This window comes from Ovis canadensis, chromosome 3, assembly GCF_042477335.2.
Source record: "Ovis canadensis isolate MfBH-ARS-UI-01 breed Bighorn chromosome 3, ARS-UI_OviCan_v2, whole genome shotgun sequence".
NCBI classification, from domain to species: domain Eukaryota; kingdom Metazoa; phylum Chordata; class Mammalia; order Artiodactyla; family Bovidae; genus Ovis; species Ovis canadensis.
Genome location: NC_091247.1, coordinates 160,845,176 through 160,865,002, shown reverse-complemented (window position 1 = coordinate 160,865,002; position 19,827 = coordinate 160,845,176). Strand labels below are relative to the sequence as shown.

Below are 19,827 nucleotides of genomic sequence, written 5' to 3'. Positions count from 1 at the left end.
TCTCCTCCTGCCCCCAATCCCTCCCAGCATCAGAGTCTTTTCTAATGAGTCAACTCTTCGCATGAGGTGGCCAAAGTACTGGAGCTTCAGCTTTAGCATCATTCCTTCCAAAGAAATCCCAGGTACAAATGTCAAATCATTATGTTGTATCCCTGAAATTAATATAATGTTATATGTTATAAGATGGGGATTTCCCTGGTGGTCCAGTAGTGAAGATTCTGGGTTTCCAAAGCAGGCAGTGAGGGTTCGATCTCTGTTCAGGGAACTAAGATCCTGCCGGCTCCCCATCCCCCCAAATGTGCTTACTCCTTAATTGGGCGAAAGTGAAAGTGAAGTCCCTCAGTCCTGTCCCACTCTTTGCGACTCCGTGGACTGTAGCCTACCACGCTCCTCCGTCCATGGGAATTTCCAGGCAAGAGTACTGGAATGGGTTGCCATTTCCTTCTCCAATTGGGTTAAAGTGAGAATTAAATGGGAAGATTCATGCAAAGAAGGCAGAACCGTCCCTGGCACACGAAAACATTGACAATAATTAATAATTCACAGAAATATCTACAGTGGAGGGGCATCCAACTCTTCCATTGAGGTCTAGGGTATCATGTAAACTTTTCATTTTACTGATAGAATCAGCTGCGTCAATTTATTAGTTTTGTCTTCTGGTAACATTTATTAAATCCCCATTCTGTTAGGTCTTGTGCCAGAGATTTAGTTGATCGTAATCTAGGTGAAAGAATCTTTATTAATCTTAATTCTTTCACCGAAGGAAAAAAGTTTACAGCGTTATTAAATCTCAAGTACATTCCAGATCTTAGAATCTAAACTAAGAGACGCCTTTGTGCTCTGCTAAGTCGCTCAGTCGTGTCCGACTCAGGTGGGAAGGTGAGAAGGGCTGGCTTTGAGGAGTATGTGAAGGAGGGAGCTCCCGGCCTTGGCCTATTGCTGGGTGTTTGGAACTCTCCCAGGCACCGTTTCCTTCTGGTGGCTGAATAGGATGCAAGAGTTGCCCTCTTTTTGAGTTAATCACTTACATGCAAGTGAAGGCGGCAGCAGTCAGAGCGCCCTTCCCCCTCCGGGCTAAGGGCTTCACGCTGACACGTTCTGGCCACATCCTGCTCCTTGGCTCTCTTTAGACAGTGCTCCCGGGCTCAGGCGGGCCTCACCTGCGGCAGGTGAACCCAGGTATCCACTGGCGTGGCCGCCCCCGCCTCCTTCCCGCCCGGGGCCGAGGAGCTGCGGCGCGGGTTCCGGCCCCGGGGAGGTCGGGCACCGGGGGATCCGGAGCCCGCTGGCGCCGCGCCCGGCCCAGGACACCGGCTGCGGGGCCGAGGCCGCGCCTCCTCCCGGAACTGGCCGGCGCGGCACCGCGGGAGGGGCGGCGGGAGCGGGGCCGGGGGCCATGGAGGTCCTGCCGGCCGGCGGGGGCCGGACGCGGTGCCCGCAGCCCGAGGCGAGGCCGGAGGACTCGGGGCGCGGAGCTCCCCGGGAGGAGCGAGCGCGGGGCTCCCGGGACTCCTGGGAGGGCGAGGAGGACCCGGAGCCTGGCGAGCCACGGGGCAGCCGCACGGCGTCCCTGGTGAGCGGGCTGCTCACCGAGCTGTACAGCTGCACCGAGGAGGAGGAGGCGGTCGGCGGGGGCCGGGGGCCCCGGGGCCGCCAGCGGCGCCGAGACAGCCTCGACAGCTCCACCGAGGCCTCCGGCTCCGACGTGTTCCTGGGCGGCCGCGGCGGCGCCGGCGACTCCCGCGTGCTACAGGAGCTGCAGGAGCGGCCGAGCCCGCGGCACCAGAGGCAGTACCTGCGGCAGAAAGGTGAGGGCCGGGGCGGGTGGGGGTGTCCGGGGAGCGTCCTTGTGCAGAGCCCCCTCCAGGTCTGCCGGCGCTCACCTGTGCGCACCTGTGCTGATGGGCCGAGCGCCCGGAGATACTATGTTTAGGGCGTCTCCTTTGATCCATCGCGGCTGTCCACAGTGTCACGGATTCATAACTAGTCTTAGTTCTTACATCCCCCCATTCCCTCTTGAGTCAGCGAGTGAAGCATCACTTGGAATGGTAGCCACGGGTCTCCCCTACTCCCCGACCCCTTCCCTCCTCTTGTTTGCAGAGGCCGGAGGCGAGAGGCAGTCCAGGTTCTAATTGCATCAGAACAGCTGTTAGGGCGGGTTTGGAGTTTCTGATTTACCCATTTGAAATTACCTAGAGGGGCCCCAGGCAGAATAGAGGTGACACACGGGGCTAGTTTCAGAAGAAAAAAAAAAAGCAGCCACTTTTTTTTTTTTTTTAATCCTTCTTTGGCTACATACTTGGATAGTATTTAGTGAGGCAGAATAATTCAATAATGCAGTTTCTAAGCAGAACGTGTGAAATCCATTTCTTAGAATGCCAGATTTCAAGAAGCTCATTAGGTGGATTTTTTTCCCCCTTGGGGGGCGGGTTAGTGGAGGGCCCTAGAGCAACGTAGTTATCACAGCATTTAACTGCTGGAACCTTCAGTTGAAGAGGTCGATCAGAAAATGGCCTTGACTTTTGGGGGCAGAGGTTAGTTTGGTGTTTCTTTTGTTATCAGACTCTGATGCTGCTGTCTAGTCCTAATTGAGATATTTTTTCCCCCTCAACTTGCCTTTCAGGCGTTTACACTTACTTACAATTATCTTTTTGTATAGATATATCCAGACCTCAATTTACGAAATGAAGTGAGGTGTAGAAAACAAATGCTAAACTATCATAACATTTCTTGAATTAATGTCCTTGTGCTAAATTACCAGGAAAGGGAGGAACAAGAATACTATGGAGTGGTCTCCTGTCTCCTATTTGTAAGATCAGTCTAGCTGGTACCAGAGGGGAAAAGAAACTAGAAATGGAGTAAATCTGTCTGCTTTCTGAAATCTGTGTAAACAGCTTTCCTTCCTCTTTTGGCTTCCCCTGAAGATTTTTTTCCCCCAGCTGATTGTTACAAATGGCTTCCACCTTCCTCCCCTTGCCTGAGACTTTAGCTGGAGTCCTGCCATTTAATTTTATACAATTATTTGGCTGTTCTCAGAGTGTCTGTTTATGCCAAGAAGTTCCGTAGGTCAATAGTTCTTTCAGAATCCAGCGAATCAGTTTTGAAGAATTATGATTTGGCTTTTCGTTTTTTTCACAAAGTTATTCACTTTTCGTTACTGAGAGAATTTTGTGGATTAGTAATTTCCTTTTGGAAGAGGAAATTTGGCAAGCTAAAGTTTAAGGAAGAAAGAGGTCACAGTTTTGGAACTACAGATCACAATCAGTGACCACTTTCCTACTCATTCCTAAGACCTATAAGCACCAGTTTTGCCCAGGTCTCAGTCTTAAGCTCCCTGCTAATCTCTTTCTTTGTAGTCGACTCTCTAAGGAAGAGCATGATGCCATATTATGCCAATCCTGCACACACAGATACACACCTTTACCAATAAACATCATCAGAGTACTAAGAATGAAGAATCAAGTGATGGAAACTGCTGTCTGCTAAAATAATTTTACATCTTATTAGAAAAATCTTATTGATTTTTTTCAGGATCAAAAAATATCCTTCCTGACATAAAACAGTTAAGACTCTCTTATAAAGTAGATAACCTGTGTGTTAATTCTCTTTTCCCTCTATTAGGGATTTTGCTCTGGCACCTATTTAGATATTTAGCATGTGTGGGTCATTTATTTATGTGAGGCACCATAATGGTTTCTCAGGAAATCCAGGTGCTCTTCTCAGTGTTTTCATTAAGGGCATGAACTTTGGAGTCAGCTTGAGTTAACATCCTGCCAGCTCGCTGTTCCTTACTAGCAAGCTCTTTAACCTCTCTGAGTCTCATTTTCCTTATCTACAAATACGGATAATAATGCTGCTGCTTCATAAGTCAGGCAGAGAAAGACAAATACATACTATCACTTATATGTGAAATCTAACAAATAATACAAATGAATTTATTTACAAAATAGCAACAGTCTCACAGATATAGAAAACATTTATGATTATCAAAGCAGAAAGCCAGGGGGAATGGATAAATTAGCAGTATGGGATTAACAGATGCACACTTCTATATATAAAATAGATAAGCAACAGAGATTTACTATATAGCACAGGGAACTATATCTTGTAATAACCTATAGTGGAAAAGAATCTAAAAAAATATAACTGGATCACTGCTGTATACCTTAATCTAATACAAATATTATAAAGCAACTATACTTCAACAAAAGAAAATACTACTGCATTATAGCGAAGAAGTGAGACTTATGTAAGTTAATGTGTATGAAGTGCTCAATAAATGTTCAGTTCAGTCGCTTAGTTGTGTCTGACTCTTTGTGACCCCATGGACTGCAGCACACCAGACTTCCTTGTCTATTACCAGCTCCTGGAGCTTGCTCAAACTCATGTCCATCAAGTTGAGGATGCTTATTTTTATTATTATATACACTGGAGTTCCTTAAAGAGGAGATGATGGTCATTGATGATGGTCATTGATGATGATCACTGTTGATGATCGGTTGATGATCTCTTCAGTTTTCCTCATTTATTTAACACTGTTAGGAGCTATGGCTGATGCTGTGGGACATATAAAGATAAAAGAGACCTTATTTTTATCTTCTGGATATTTACATACCAGCAGACGTTGCTGTAAAAGGCGTTTTCAAATTCAACTATGACGATTTTTCCTATACTGGACAGTGCATATTATTAAAAAAAATCATAGAGCTGTAGGTACCTTAAGAGTCACTGAAAATGACTTTTTTGTGGAAGGAAAGTATAATTTAAATGCAAGATGATATTCCTACCTCTTTTGTTTCTAGAAGGAACTACTTTAAACATTCAAATTTGCTCTATTTGAAGGAATATAGATTTAAAGAGTCTCTGGTGTTTTCCTGTTGCTTGATTCCATATTTAATCATCCTCAGAACCCAAGTATTTTCAATTAACTTAAAGTGTGTTCGTTCTTCTCATTATATCTCAGATTTGAACTCAAGGTGAGAGAAATAATGGGCTTTTGTTCTCTTCTTCATAGCAATTCCTTATTCTTACTTTATTGCTCTTTATATTAATGTTTATAAATGCTATTCACATTTGTTTCCCAGAATAATCTTGTATAATTTGAGACCTGGAGCACTGCCTTGTCTAAGATCAGACAGTTGATTAATCCAAAGGTAGTTCTTTTTAACTCAGGGTCAAATGCATTTTCCATAATGAGGTCAACTGAGTATGACAGCTGTTAAAGCAAATACCCCCCTCCACTTGTGTTACTCAGATCCCCAAAGTTCACTTCCTTTGATCTCTGGAGTATTTTTCTTACTTTTGAACATTTCTTTTTTTCTCTCTGACCCTCTCTAGTTTCTCTAAATCTCTTTCAGAATGAGTAGATCCAAACCACACACAGGACCTCTAATGAGGGCCTCGCCAATGCCACGCCAAGTAGAAGGCTCTGCTCGCCTGGCAGGTCACAGCATGGTGACTAATGATAACATTAAGTATGACTAACAAAACTCCCAAATTGTAATGATTATCCACGTAAATGTTGTGATCGCTTCTGATTCTCAAGTCTTTTTTCTTTTGTAGAAAAACTGATGTTGAGAGTATTAGTTTTATGGATGTGAACTATCTTTTATTTATCTGATTAAAGGAAATATATTTTCTACCATATTTGCAGGTGAAGTATTGTCCCAATATTCAAGCTATTGGAAGACTGTGTATTTGAAACAGAATGGTCATCACTGCATGCATCTACATTAGAAAATGTAGTATTACTTACTTTTAACTGATCATTTACAAAGCTGAGTACTTTAAAAAGTTGTTATCAGCTGTTAGGTTTATCATTGATTTAATAGACTAAAAAATTCTCTTTTCTTGCAAGTTTACCATCTGAGCACTTTAATGATACAATTTTGAGTCAATGAAACATAAATTTGCAATCAGAGCTGGATATCTTAAGATTCTTTGCCTACATGTTACAGGTAGCCTCAAGAATAAAATATATTTTACAGTATTTACATGGACAGGGCAGGAAATAGATGAATGACTTATTTCATCAATCTCTTAGCTGAATATGTGTATGTAATCCTGGGTGAAAATTCAGGATTACTTGGTTTAAAGGATGTTCCAAAGATTTATCTTATGATCAGTGTCATATTGGAATTTGTATTCCTCTCAGAGTATTTATTGTTCTATTTTCCTTTTTGCTGATAGACACGAATGAACTGGAGACGATCCTTCGAGAACTAAAGTACAGGATTGGCATTCAATCAGCAAAGTTGCTTCGGCAGCTGAAGCAGAAAGATAGGCTTGTGCACAAAGTACAGAGAAACTGTGACATTGTGACGGCGTGCCTGCAGGCTGTGTCTCAGAAGAGAAGTAAGTGCAGAGTGGGGTTAGCCCTTTTGCCGTGTGGGACTGGAGTGTTAGTGAAGCTACATCAGTAGTCATATTTTCGAATATTTATATTGAGAAATTTTAAACGGAAGCCTACCCCTTCAGCCTATCCCTTCAAGAACGATGAACAACTCAGACAGTTTCCTATATTTTTCAGTTAAGGTGTGTATTATTGGCTTGGCCCAAAAGTTTGCTTGGGTTTTCCATAAGATGGAATGGGAAAACCTGAACAAACTTTTGGGCCAATCCAATACATATCTGATGTTACAGACTTAGTTTTGTTATTCTAAATTTGAAGTAGTATCCCATGTTGAAAATGGTTATTTTTGCCTAATGCTAAATAATGTCTGAAATCTTTATTTTTAAAACAGCAGCAAAGAGACACCACCTAGAAGTCATGCTTCTGCTTCCTTATGCTGTGTGTTGCTCTAATAAGTGAATTAAGCAGTTGACTTAAAAGAAGGAGACTCTTGTCTCCAGGATCTTATAACTTACTCTGAAATCTGAAAAGGATAAAATATTTTAAAAATTAAATTGTCTCGGGGATTAATTCATTCAAAACCAAGAGATACATGGTTTGTTCAAATGTTAAATTACTAATCCATATTAGATACTAGATATAAAAGCTTATGAATTGGTTTTTTAAATTCTTCATGCAAGAGTTTTATGTTTTATTCTGCTAATTTTTCCCCATTTGTGTTTTGTATTTTTTATTAACATGCAGCACGGCAGAACAGTATGTTCAGGTATGGTAAATATAGGCACAGTGATGTGTTTTGATGGAATGCAGCTTTTTAGGTGCATGTGAAATTTGCCTTTTTTGTTCCTTTACTTTCTCACATTTTGTGTGTAAAGTGACACTTCCTAGAGTTTTTTTTTTAAATTCTAAATTAAGATGTGTCTATTTGTGTAAAACAGGTTTCAGGGCTTGATTAGCTTCAGATAATATAATGGCTTAAATTACATTCTTATGTTTGTTATTTAAAAGAAAATATTGTTTGCTTCCTCTCCTTTTATTGTATCACTGTTATCCCAAAATTATTATTCATGGTGTTTACTTAAGAAGGTTTTGACCTAATTAAACAGAATACTGCTTTATTATTATAATGATGTAATACTCCATACAAGAAGCAAAAATGTCATTCCATAGAGGGTTTTCTCCAGAGCTAGGTACTTGTCTGAAATTGCTGGAGAAGGAGGGTAGAGATATAGAAATATACACATACATATATAGGCAGACATATACTATATAGTACATATCTATCTGTATATACATGTGTATCTACAAGAAGTTGTCATGTTTTACAAGTATTTGATATTTTTCCGTGGATTCTGGTTGATTCACTGGTATTCAGTAAAAATGGTATTATTTTCCCTTTTAATGGTGAAATGTTTTGATCTTGATTTTTCTCTTGTCAACTATTGTTTTCATCTTCCCCTTAGTATTATTTGTTCCAGAAGTTAAAAACCCAGAGTGGTAAATGAATGGATTTGGATGTGTGGGAAAGTGCAAGTGGGCGATGGAGCCAGTGTTAGGAGAGAAAGGAAGGTCAGGTCAGCACAGTATCACGGGTTGGTAATCACCAGGGACTGATCATCATTTAGAATTTGACTTTACTTGACTGATGAAAGGACTGGCATTTATGTCTTTTAAGAAAAATATGTCCACAAGCCGGTGATTCAACTTGTGAACTTGCGGATGCACCATTCCTATGTATTTTAGATTTTTGTCTCTTTAAATCTAAGGTTTTACATTTCAGAGAATATGGGGCATAATGGCTCCTTTCCTGGGATTTAAATTCTCACCTAGCTAATAAGACTCTATTAGATGGAACTAACAGAGTATTTTTGTTGAATTAAGAAATAACAATGTCTCAGAATTATTCTCATCATATGATACAGCATTATGATGTAGACATTGTTAGAAATTTGACTAAGTGGTTATTTAGAGAACTCCAGAGATTTGGTGTTTAGTGACTGAATGCCTGAGTTCAGTAGTTGTACATTTGTCCTCTTTCCTCAAAGCCAGCTAACAACAGATAAATAGATGTATATAATTAATCACTGAACTTTCATTTTAGTAATGACCATCAGTGATTCATTCAAATATAGCAACATGTTGAATTGTTTGTATTTAATGTGCAGGAGTCCCGATAATCCCTATTTTTCTCTCCATATAGATTCAGTGCTTATGATTCTTTCCATAAGTGATTTTTTCCCTTTTATAACATGCCATAGAATAAAACAATTTAAATCTTTTATTAAAATGGGTTTTTCCTGTTGATTCATGAAAGGGGATATATTAATTTTGAAATAATCATAGGTATGGATTATGAACCAAAATGACTAGACCATTTTTATTTCTGACACATGTGAAGCAAGCACTTAGACTTTTTGATTTTCTACCCCAAGTCTTATGGTAACATCCCTTTATTTTCACACTGGGGTGAGAATAAGAGCAGGATCAATATTTGCCTTCCAGAACAGCAGATTTTTCCCTTATATTTTTCCAGTCATCTAAAGGTAACCATAGTATAACCACTTTAATATTAATGGTATAATTAATAATAACCGTGGCAGCAGTTATTATTCATAAGTATGTGTTTTATGCCAAACTGTTGGTTTTATCTCTCATAGCAATTCTGAGAGTATTTTGTCCCTGCGTGTGTGCTTAGTCATGTCTGACTCTTTGTGACCCCATGGACTGTAGCCCGCCAAGGCTCCTCTGTCCAGGGGGTTCTCTAGGTGAGAATACTGGAGTGGGTTGCCATTTCCTCCTCCAGGGGATCTTCCTGACCCAGGTATCAAATCTGTATCTCCTGTGTCTTGGCAGGCAGATTCTTTACCACTGAGCCACCTGGAAAGCCCATTTAGGCACATTTTATTGTTTTTAGGCACATTTTATTGGGAAATTGAGATTCAGAAAGTTTAAGTAATTTGTCTAGTGGCTGAGGTGGAATTTGAAGATAGATATCCTAAAAATTCACTCTTTGTACCATAAATTGTGACATAAGAGTGCTCTACGTTTTTTCTTAGCCACTAGATTGATACTTCTATAATACTGGATTACTGTTGGAGCAATAAGAAATTTGTAACCTGCAAAGCACGTAATATAGAATTTCAGGTTTATTAGAATATACTGCTTTAGCATTGTTGGCATGTGATATAAAATACTTTATCTTTTCTTGGCCAGATGGATTATGGAACAAATGCGTGTGGTGTGTAGGAAAATCCACTCAAAGACATTAAGATGATGGGAAGAATAAGATGACTGTTTGGCCAGGAGTTTGACTCTGATGTTAAGATTTTTAAGCAGTTTGCTTATCCCATGGTTTGACTAGTTTTCCTGAAAGCAAAAGGGAGGCCATCTTAGTGATCAGTCTTGCCTAGTTCTATAGTTTTTTGCATTGGTGCATTAAATGTTTAAGTTATGCTGGTTGAGTTTGTGAAGGGTGCTATCACTCCAGTGATAAAATCTAGAGATAACTGGAAAACTATGAAAAGCATATATATGAAAATACTGGTTTTTTTTTAAGAATCACTCTATTTATTTATTTATTTGGCTGCACTGGTCTTCGTTGAGGCAAATGGGATCTTTGTTTCGTTGTGCAGATCTTTCATCGCAGGGTACGGACCCTCTAGTTGTGGCATGTGGACTTCAGTGGTTGCAGCACGTGGGCTGTCTGGTTGTGGTGCGTGAGTTCAGAAGCTGTGGCCATTTCAGTAGTTGTAGTCAGTTCAATTAGTTGCTGTGGCAGGTGGGGTCTTCATTCTCAGCATAGGAATTGAACCCATGTCCCCTGCGTTGCAAAGTGGATTCTTAACTACTGGACCACCAGGAGAGTCTTGGAAATGTTGTCTTTATTTTTAGTCTGGTCAGTAAGTACAGGGATTTATGCAGCTTATAGGCTCATTTTATTAGTGCGTCGCCCTGGCATCTTGATTATCATGATTATTATAATTAAATCTTGCTATCATAAATGCCTGGGAGAGACTCTGTCCAATAGGAGTGGTCATTGTTCTTCTCTTTCTGTGGCTATGTTCTCTGCAGTAGTACCTTGTCATCTCTGGCAAGAGAAGGAATTTGTGTGGCCCTAAGCTTGGTGTCACTGACATTCAACATTTTCCATTAAGAAGCAATTCCCTTTGCTTTTTTAAAAATTATAAAAGTAATGCACTCAACCATCTTTCTACTCCTAGGTATTTCCCCAACAGAACTGGAGATGTATATCCCCATGAAAATTGGTACATGAATGTTCATAGCAACTTTTTTTTTTTTATCATGGCCCCAAAATGGAAACAATGCAAATGTCAGTTAGTGGATGAATGGATAACCAAATGTGATAAACCCATATGTTGGAATATTATTCAGCCATAAACAGGAATGAAGTTACTAATTGATGTTACAACATGGATGACCCTTGAAAACATGCTTAATGAAAGAAGCAGACACAAAAGTCCATGTACTTTATGATTCCATTTGAAATGTTCAGAATAGACAAATCCATAGAAATAGAAAATAAGTTAGTCATTGCTAAGGCTGGCAGTTCAGGAGAACAGGAAGTGACTGCTGATGGCAAGGCTTTTTTGTTGGAGTGACGAAAATGCTGTGCTATCAGATAGTACACAATTTTGTGAATATACTAAAAATCATTAAACTGTACAGTGGAAAAGGGTGAATATTTTATGGTGTATCAATTATATCTCAATAAAAAGTGTTTAAATATATTAAAGGAACTTTGGAAAATACAGAAGTTGGAAAAAAGAGGAAAAAATAATTTTCTAAAGAGGGTCTCTTAAATTTTTGAATCTTTATTCTACTTGAATAAAAATATGAAGTTTTCCCAAAGTCAGTGTACTGTATAATATTTCTGTATCCCGCCTTTTTCATGTGACATACCATAAACTGGTGCCACTGTCATAAATTATTCATAAACATAATTTTGAATGATTAATGCACTATTTTTCAGTCTACCATTTTTTGTTGTTGTTACCATCTCGTGGCAGTGATGAATCTCCTTTCAGTTGTGGGTACAGAACCTCATTATTTAAGCAATAAAGGAAATTGATGGACTTACCTAGTTAAAAGTCCAGGGATGTGCCTTCAGGTGTAGCTAAATCAGATACAGGTGCTCAAAGAGCATCTTTAAAAATATGCCTTCATCTCTTAGCTGTGCTTTCCTCTGTATTAGATAACACCCCAATGACCAACAGCAGCTCCAACTCAGCAAACTTATCAAAAGAACAGATCTTTTTCCATAATTCCAGAAAGTCCCATAGTTCACTTTCCTTGACCTAGTTGGGTCACAGGCTTACTGAGAATCAATCAATCCTTTTTTATATGTATGTAAGAAGGTGTTAGGGCTTCCCTGATAGCTCAGTTGGTGAAGAATCTGCCTGCAGTGCAGGAGACCCGGGTTCAATCCCCGTGTCAGAAAGATCCCCTGGAAAAGGATATGGCTACCTGCTCCAGTATTCTTGCCTTTAAAATCCCATGGACAGAGGAACTTAGTGGGCTACACAGTCCGTGGGGTTGGAAGAGTCAACACAACTTGATGACTAAACCACCAAGAAGGTGTTAAAGTAATAAGTGCTATGGGGAAAAACAACAACAGAATAACAAAGATTTGGAGTTGCCAACACTTGGTGTTGATGTTGTCAGTCCTTTAAATTTTAACCATTCTAGTGAGTGTTTTAGTGGTGGCATGATTTTTGTTTTAATTTTCCTAATTACTAATGTGGTTCAGCACCTCTTCCTCTTCCTTTTTGTCTCTAAGAAAGGTTGTCTCCTTTTTCTTATAGATTCTGAGTATGAGTCTTTGTCAGATGTATGTGATGCAAACACCTTCTCCCACTTCTCTGGTTTGCATTTTCACTCTCAAGAGTGTTGTTTAGAAGGAATCTATGTATGTTCTCCTGGGAGTCATTCTTTCCCCTCTGGAATCTCACCTGCTACTTTGTGTATTTGGTCAGATTCCTGACATGTTCCCTGTTGTTTAGTAAAGTTGCTCTTCTTGGGGTGTACTAAACCTGGTGATTTTTTTTGAAAGATTTTTTTTCCCTTTTGTTTTAATATACTGAGAAAGAAATGAGAATGTTAAGATCAATTTCCAAAAAGAAAAAGGAGTACGTCAAGGCTGTATATTGTCACCCTGCTTATTTAACTTATATGCAGAGTACATCATGAGAAACTCTGGGCTGGAAGAAACACAAGCTGGAATCAAGATTGCCGGGAGAAATATCAATAACCTCAGATATGCAGATGACACCACCCTTATGGCAGAAAGTGAAGAGGAACTAAAAAGCCTCTTGATGAAAATGAAAGAGGAGAGCAAAAAAGTTGGCTTAAAGCTCAACATTCAGAGAACGAAGATCATGGCATCCGGTCCCATCACTTCATGGGGAATAGATGGAAAAACAGTGGAAACAGTGTCAGACTTTATTTTTGGGGGCTCCAGAATCACTACAGATGGTGACTGCAGCATGAAATTAAAAGACGCTTACTCCTTGGAAGAAAAGTTATGGCCAACCTAGATAGCATATTCAAAAGCAGAGACGTTACTTTGCCGGCTAAGGTCCGTCTAGTCAAGGCTATGGTTTTTCCTGTGGTCATGTATGGATGTGAGAGTTGGACTGTGAAGAAGGCTGAGCACCGAAGAACTGATGCTTTTGAACTGTGGTGTTGGAGAAGACTCTTGAGAGTCCCTTGGCCTGCAAGGAGATCCAACCAGTCCATTCTGAAGGAGATCAACCCTGGGATTTCTTTGGAAAGAATGATGCTAAAGCTGAAACTCCAGTACTTTGGCCACTTCATGCGAAGAGTTGACTCATTGGAAAAGACTCTGATGCTGGGAGGGATTGGGGGCAGGAGGAGAAGGGGACTATAGAGGATGAGATGGCTGGATGGCATCATGGACTCAATGGACGTGAGTCTGAGTGAACTCCAGGAGATGGTGATGAATAGGGAGGCCTGGCATGCTGCGATTCATGGGGTCACAAAGAGTCGGACACTACTGAGCGACTGAACTGAAATGAACTGAACTGAAGATCAATTTTGGGAGTGGTGTGTGTTGTTACTGTTCAGTCGCGTCTGAGTCTTTGAGACCCCATGGACCACAGCATGCCAGGCTTCCCTGACCTTCATCATCTCCCGGAGTTTGCTCAAACTCATGTCCTTTCAGTCGCTGATGCCATCCAACAATCTCATCTTCTGTCATCCACTTCTTCTGCCTTGAATCCTTCCCAGCATCCGGGTCTTTTCCCGTGAGTCAGCTCTTTGCATCCAGTGGCTTCAGCTTCAGCATCAAGCCTTCCAATGAATATTGAGTGGTGTGTATGTTAAGTAGCTATTCATTTTGGAACATGGGGACAGGATTGTAATAAAAGGAAGTGGAGCAGTTGAAAAAGAAGAGTGTCATTCAATGGACAAGAGTCCTTAGTTTTTATGTAGTCCAATTTACTAGTCTTTTAGCTTCTTGGAGGGCCAGCTTCATCAGCATGTGATCTGTGCAGACACATGGGGCCCGTGCTCATTAGAGCCCCGCACTTGACTTAATGCTCTGTTGTTGCTGTTTATGATTTTAAGGGGTCCCATAGATTACAAAACCACCGCTGCATTTATAGCTGGTGCTTTTTTATTCTCCCATTTTATTTTCAGAAAGTTTTAGTATTTTGTTTTCAGATCTTGAGTCACCTAGAATTGATTCATTTTGTTTGTGATATAACATAGGAGTCAAATTTCATTTGTCCATATGGACATCTAATTACTTAGCCTAGTTTATCAGAGACCATCCTGTTCCCACTGCTCTGTGGTGCCATTTTTGGAAAAATGTCTGTATGTGTGTGGTCTGCTTTGAAGCTTTTATTCTGTTTTGTCTATCCTTGAGCTAATGCAACACTGTCTTAACTATTGTACTTTATAGTAACTCTTGCTATCTGATTCTCTTGTTTCTTACACCTTGTTATTCTTTAAGATTGTTTTATTATTGGCTTTTTGGGGAGAATTGATGTCTTTACAATGGTGGGTCTTCTGGTCTGTAAAGATGGCATTTAAAATTATTATATATTATTATTCTAACTTATTTGAATGATATTTTACAGTTTTTTATATAGAGGCCTTATATATTTTTACTATATTCTTAGGAAATTGAGTTTTCTTGATGCTGTTTTGAATTGGTATCTTTTAAGAAATTGTTTCTAGTCATTTTCTGCACATGAATTTTGTACCTAGTAATCTTACTTTTTCTTTTGTTAATTTTAATAATTTATCATAAAAGCTTCTGTTTTTTTCAAGTGCAAAATCTTTATCACCTGTGAATACTTTGTTTTATGGATTTCTTTACCATCCTTTTATTTTTCTCCTCTTGTGTATTGGTTAGGAACTCCAGTTTAATCTTGAATGGAAGCAGTGATAATGGATGGAAATTTTTGAATCATTTTTTAGATTCCACATATAAGGGATGTCATATGATGTTACTCCTTCAAGGTACCTCTTTTTCCATTCTTTAGAAGAGATTGTGTAAGACTGGAATTATTCCTTTCATAAATGTTTGGTAGAATTCACTGGTAAAATATTTAGGCCCTAAGTTTCCTTTGTAGGAATGTATTAAATAATGGATTCAACTTTAAAAATTATAGCATTATTTGTATTCTCTAATTCTTATTTTGTCAGCTTGGGTGAGTGACATAGAATTTGCCCATTTCATATAACATTTCACATTTACGAGCATAAAAATTTGAAGAAAAATTTTGGGTCTCTCTAGTGTTTTAATATACTAAAACAATATCACTGATTTAAATAGAATTCACTTACCACTTAAAATATTATAGAATGTATCCCCATAAAGAAGAATATTCTAATACATATATGTATATTAAAAAATAAACAAAAGATGATGTACGTGGATATCTACCTATCAAGATTGAGTAACAAATATTACTGGCACATTAGAAGTCTCTGTGTGTTCCTTCCTCCCTGGTTAAAATTGGCTTTCTCTCCTGCATTTGTGTTAATTATTCGCTTGCTTCTCTTTATAGTTTTTCCCACCTCCTGTACATATTCATAAATAACATATAGTTTTAAAGAGCTGAGTAGTAAGCCCACCCCTACTTGTGAAGGGAAAGGGTAATGTTACTTCTGGAAAAGCTCTGAAAAGATAACCAGTTTCTGGGTCACAGTCTGATCAATTCACTGGAGCCCCTTCTGGGGGTGTCAGAGGGCAAGATTGTAAGTGGGTCCTGTAGCATTTGCCAGGATTGTAGTTTGGACTAGTTGCTGAATGATCAGCTAAGTTAGGGGAGTAGACTACTGCTTTCTTGTAATTTGTTTTTTTTATTGAAGGATAATTACTTTACAATATTGTGTTGGTTTCTGCTATATATCAACATGAATCAGCCATAGGTATACATATATCCCCTCCCTCTTAAATCTCCCTCCCACCTCCCACCCTGTCCCACCTGTCTAGGTCGTCACAGAGCACCTGTTTGAGCTCCCTGAGTCATACAGCAAAATCCCCATTGGCTATCTATTTTACATATAGTAATGTATATGCTCCCATGATACTGTGTCTATTTGTCCCACCCCCTCATTCCCCTACTGTGTCCACAAGTCTGCTCTCTATTAATTTTTGGCTGTGCTGGGTGTTTGCTGCTGTGTGCAGGCTTTCTTGTTGCGGTGAGCGGGCGCTTCTCTCTAGTTGCGGTGCGCAGGCTTCTCATCGCGGTGACTTCTCGTGTTGTGGGGCGTGGACTCTAGGTGCATGGGCTCAGTAGTTGTGCCCCAGGCTTAAGTGCTCTGTGACTGCTGCTAATTTTTGATTTGAAGCCTGCCATGGCTTTGCTCCTGCTCTCAGAAGTAGGTCCAAGCAGAATACTTTTTTGAGTATGGAGGGGAGTGGAGAATAGGCACTTCATCAGCACACTGAGATAAACAAGCCCAGGTAAGAATCTGGGCCAGCTCACCTGGGAATTCTCTCCTTGAATTAGAAAGAGGGACCAGTAGCAGGAAGCATCTTGTGTTGACTGCAGTCCACACCCCTGTGACTTGAGCTGCTGCTCCACTCCGCACTGGCCGTGCCGTGTCCGAAGTACGCCTCTCATCTTGAGATCTCTCTTCACTCTTTTCCTGGAGGTTGTCTTTGCTGTGTTGGAGCTCTCTCTTCTTGTGTCCTGTGTTTTCTCCTCCTTATTTTTTTATATCATCACCCATGTCCCCTTGAGAAAGGATGCCTATGAGGTCAATTTCTGGAGACTGTGCAGGGATGGAAATGTCTTTATTGTATCCTTGCTTCGATTGGCAGTTCTATTCCTGCTCTGTTGCCTCCTTGCTTTCACTGTTGGTCTAGAGAAGTCTGAAGCCTTCTGATCTGTCATCCTTTGTACTGGACTGTTTATTTCTCCTTGTTGAAAGCTTGTGAACTCTTCTGTTTGTTCTTGGCCTTCTGAAATTCATGGTCAGGTTGCTTGGTGTGGGTCTGTTTTCATTCATTGTGCTGGGTCTAGACAGGCTTTTTCCATCAGGCAACATGTCTTTCAGTTCTGGAAAATTTATGTGAATTCTTTGTCTTTCCTCTCTCCTTTTGTAAAAATCAAGTTTTATTGAAGTATAGTTGCTTTACAGTGTTGTGTTTCTGCTATATAATATCCTCTATATTTTTATTTTTCTTCCTTTTTCTTCTTTCTGTAATTCTATTGTTTGGCTGTTAGAGCATCTGAACTAATTCTGTAATTTTTTTTAATTGGCCAGATATTCTTTTAATGAGAATTATAAAAGACCAAAACATTTTTTTGCAAACTGCCTTTTTTTTTAAACAAATGATTTGCTTTTAATTACAAATACTGTGTGAGACGACGCCTTCTTTTGCAAAACCAATAAATACAAGAACAAATTTTAAACATATGTGATTTGTCCAAGATATGTGGGGGGAGAGGGAGCCTGATTTTTTTTCCTCAGTATTAAAACAAAAATCAGTACTCTCTAGCTTGACAAAGAATAAGTTTGAAGGTATGACTCAACTGGAGAAGAGAGGGAGGCCATTTTATAGCTGCTTTAAATAGCTCCTGATGGTTCTTCCGATGTTGCCTTTCCTTTCTGAAACCCATATCTTCACAAAATAGTTTAATTTAAAATATTTCTAATAAACTGATTAATGGGGAAAAATATGTATCAAACACATGTATAAATTTTACCGTCAACAGTTCTGCCTATCAATAAGACACTAACTTTAAAAGGTACAAAAAAAGTGAGGAAAACCCTGAATTACAGAAAAGAAAGTCAAATTTATTTAATGAAAAACTAGAATTAATAAAAATTAGCAAATACACACAAAAATACACACACACACAAAAAATATACACACAGCAGCAGGACTGTGTATTGACTCACATAGGGGAAAAGCAGTGGTCCAAGACCACTCAACATGGCTTTTCAGTTAAAGGGAAAAAAAATCCAAACATGCACACACACACACACACACACACACACACACGCACACAAAAAACAAGAACCCAGTATTTTTCAACAATATACTCGATCTACAACAAACACAAATTCAGAGTTATTTTACAGTGCTTCCTTTCTTAATATAAAAGATGCCCATCTTGGGTGTGTATATATATATATATATATATATATATATCAGTAGCTTACTGTTGATTTATTTTTAAATATATTAGTGTTATTACATTTATTACATTAAATATATTATATGCTATTACATTTATTTAATGGCCTTTCCTTTTATTTACCATCATGTGTCTAGCTTCCACCTACCAAAAATTTCTGATTGGTAGGCAGACAGGTGCCTTATTCTCTGAAATCAAATGCAATGGTTTTAAACACTGGCCAGAAAATGTTTGATTGCCATTTCAACACATGGAAATAGTTACATTGATGCCTAACTTGCCATTTTCTGCAAAAAGCTGTGCAACTCTGGTGTCAAAGACTAGGCAGTTGCTATTCGTAATGGCTGTTGCAACTCCCTCGTGAATAGATCGAGGCGTGGCATCCCAAGTCAGTCGCCGCCTAGGACCGTTTAGCTCGAGTCAATAAGCAAAGTCTTCAGCTTGTTTGCGTGTTCCTATCAGCTGTACAATCGCAAAGAATGGCTGGTGACCAACATATTTTTCCTGTTTCTCCAAGACTAGTATGAACTGAAAACCAAAACAGGACTGTATCATCACCCAGTCAACAGCACCAGAAAGATTAATGTCTGTGGCAAGGAAAACTATGCCCTCTCCCTGCAGGGTTTTGATGGATTCATGCTGATGCATCAGATGCGGTATTACAGCATCCAGAGAGCCTTGCGGGTTACAGGAAGCACCAGGGCACGGACAGGAGTAAGGCCTAAACTCACAGAGGTCTTCATGGTCTGCTTTTTCTGTGTGTGGCAGAATTACTTCACATCCAGAAGATGCGTATTTACAGGAAAAAGGACTGAATTGGCCACTTTCTCCATAGGCAAGTTGCGAATGGATCCCAACGGGAGATCTTTGGGCGACAGTTACTACAAACAAGATGGCCACTCTGACACCGAGGAATCGGTGGCAACACATGGTTAAAACACATCGGACACTGAAAGAGACTCGCCCATTGACTGTTGCACGAAGTTGTGCCGGTCTGGGAGGTTCCAGTAGGTAACCCGGTTGCTGTCTGACGGCTCATTTCTGTGGGCGGAGAGCGCGCCTCGGCCGGGTCCTGGCTCAAACGCGCTGGGTCGTCGCCAACCGCCGCCGCCCCCGCCTCCTCCTCAGGCCAGCACTGACGGGACACTCTGGGTCGCCGATGCCGCGGAGAGTGCGCCCCACAGCGGCCGCCCCGTCGCCCCCCGGGCGCTGTCGCCGTTTCGCACACGCGTTCCCGCCCACACCACACAGTGCTGCGGCCGCCATGGAGCCGCGGCCGCCGTGAGGAGGCGCTCCCGCGTCCTGGAGTGGGCGCGCTGTCATTCTCGTTTTGTTTCCTGTATCTGTAACTTTGCTTGCCTTTCTCAGAGATTATCTCAACTTTATTTCCCAATCCTGTTACGGAGACCTCTTTGAGGCCTTGTTATTTGAATGTTTCATGTATATGTACAGTATTCTGTTCTTATCTCACAGATGCAATGTATCTTCTTATTGCTCTAGGGATATTAATGGTGGAGACTAGAACAGATACACAGAAAACAGCTATTTGGAGAAAATAGGCTGTACAGGGAGGAAAAAATTTTTCAAAACTGCTGTTCTAGTTCGAGTTCTCTGAATATTTGGTAGTCCTTGGCTGTCTGCTCCTAAATGTGAGGATCTGAAAGAATGACTTGAACTCTGTCTGAGCTCACCACTAGGGCTTATGGGCTTGGAGCTTTACTGAAGGGTTATCTGGATGGGACCTTTCTTATCCCCTACCCCCCAGCCCAAGTCAGTGTCTAGGTTTTTCTTGTGGAGCTGGTGAGAGGCCTCAGGGAAGAGTCTCCTAACTTC

At 40.3% G+C, this 19,827-nt stretch overlaps 1 protein-coding gene and 1 pseudogene across 6 annotated transcripts in view; one reads left to right on the top strand and one right to left on the bottom strand.

The window, feature by feature from the left end:
* Window positions 1-1,124: 1,124 nt before the first annotated feature.
* Window positions 1,125-19,827, top strand: part of TBC1D30 (TBC1 domain family member 30) — a 91,135-nt gene continuing 72,432 nt past the window's right edge. For all 6 annotated transcript variants that reach the window (XM_069584728.1, XM_069584727.1, XM_069584725.1 and 3 more), the window contains exons 1-2: window positions 1,125-1,808; window positions 6,190-6,354. In XM_069584728.1, coding sequence (XP_069440829.1) covers window positions 1,397-1,808; window positions 6,190-6,354 — 577 coding nt within the window. In that variant the 5' untranslated portion in view covers window positions 1,125-1,396. The remainder of the gene's footprint in view (window positions 1,809-6,189; window positions 6,355-19,827) is intronic.
* On the bottom strand, window positions 18,178-19,033 carry LOC138437436 (E3 ubiquitin-protein ligase SIAH1-like; annotated as a pseudogene).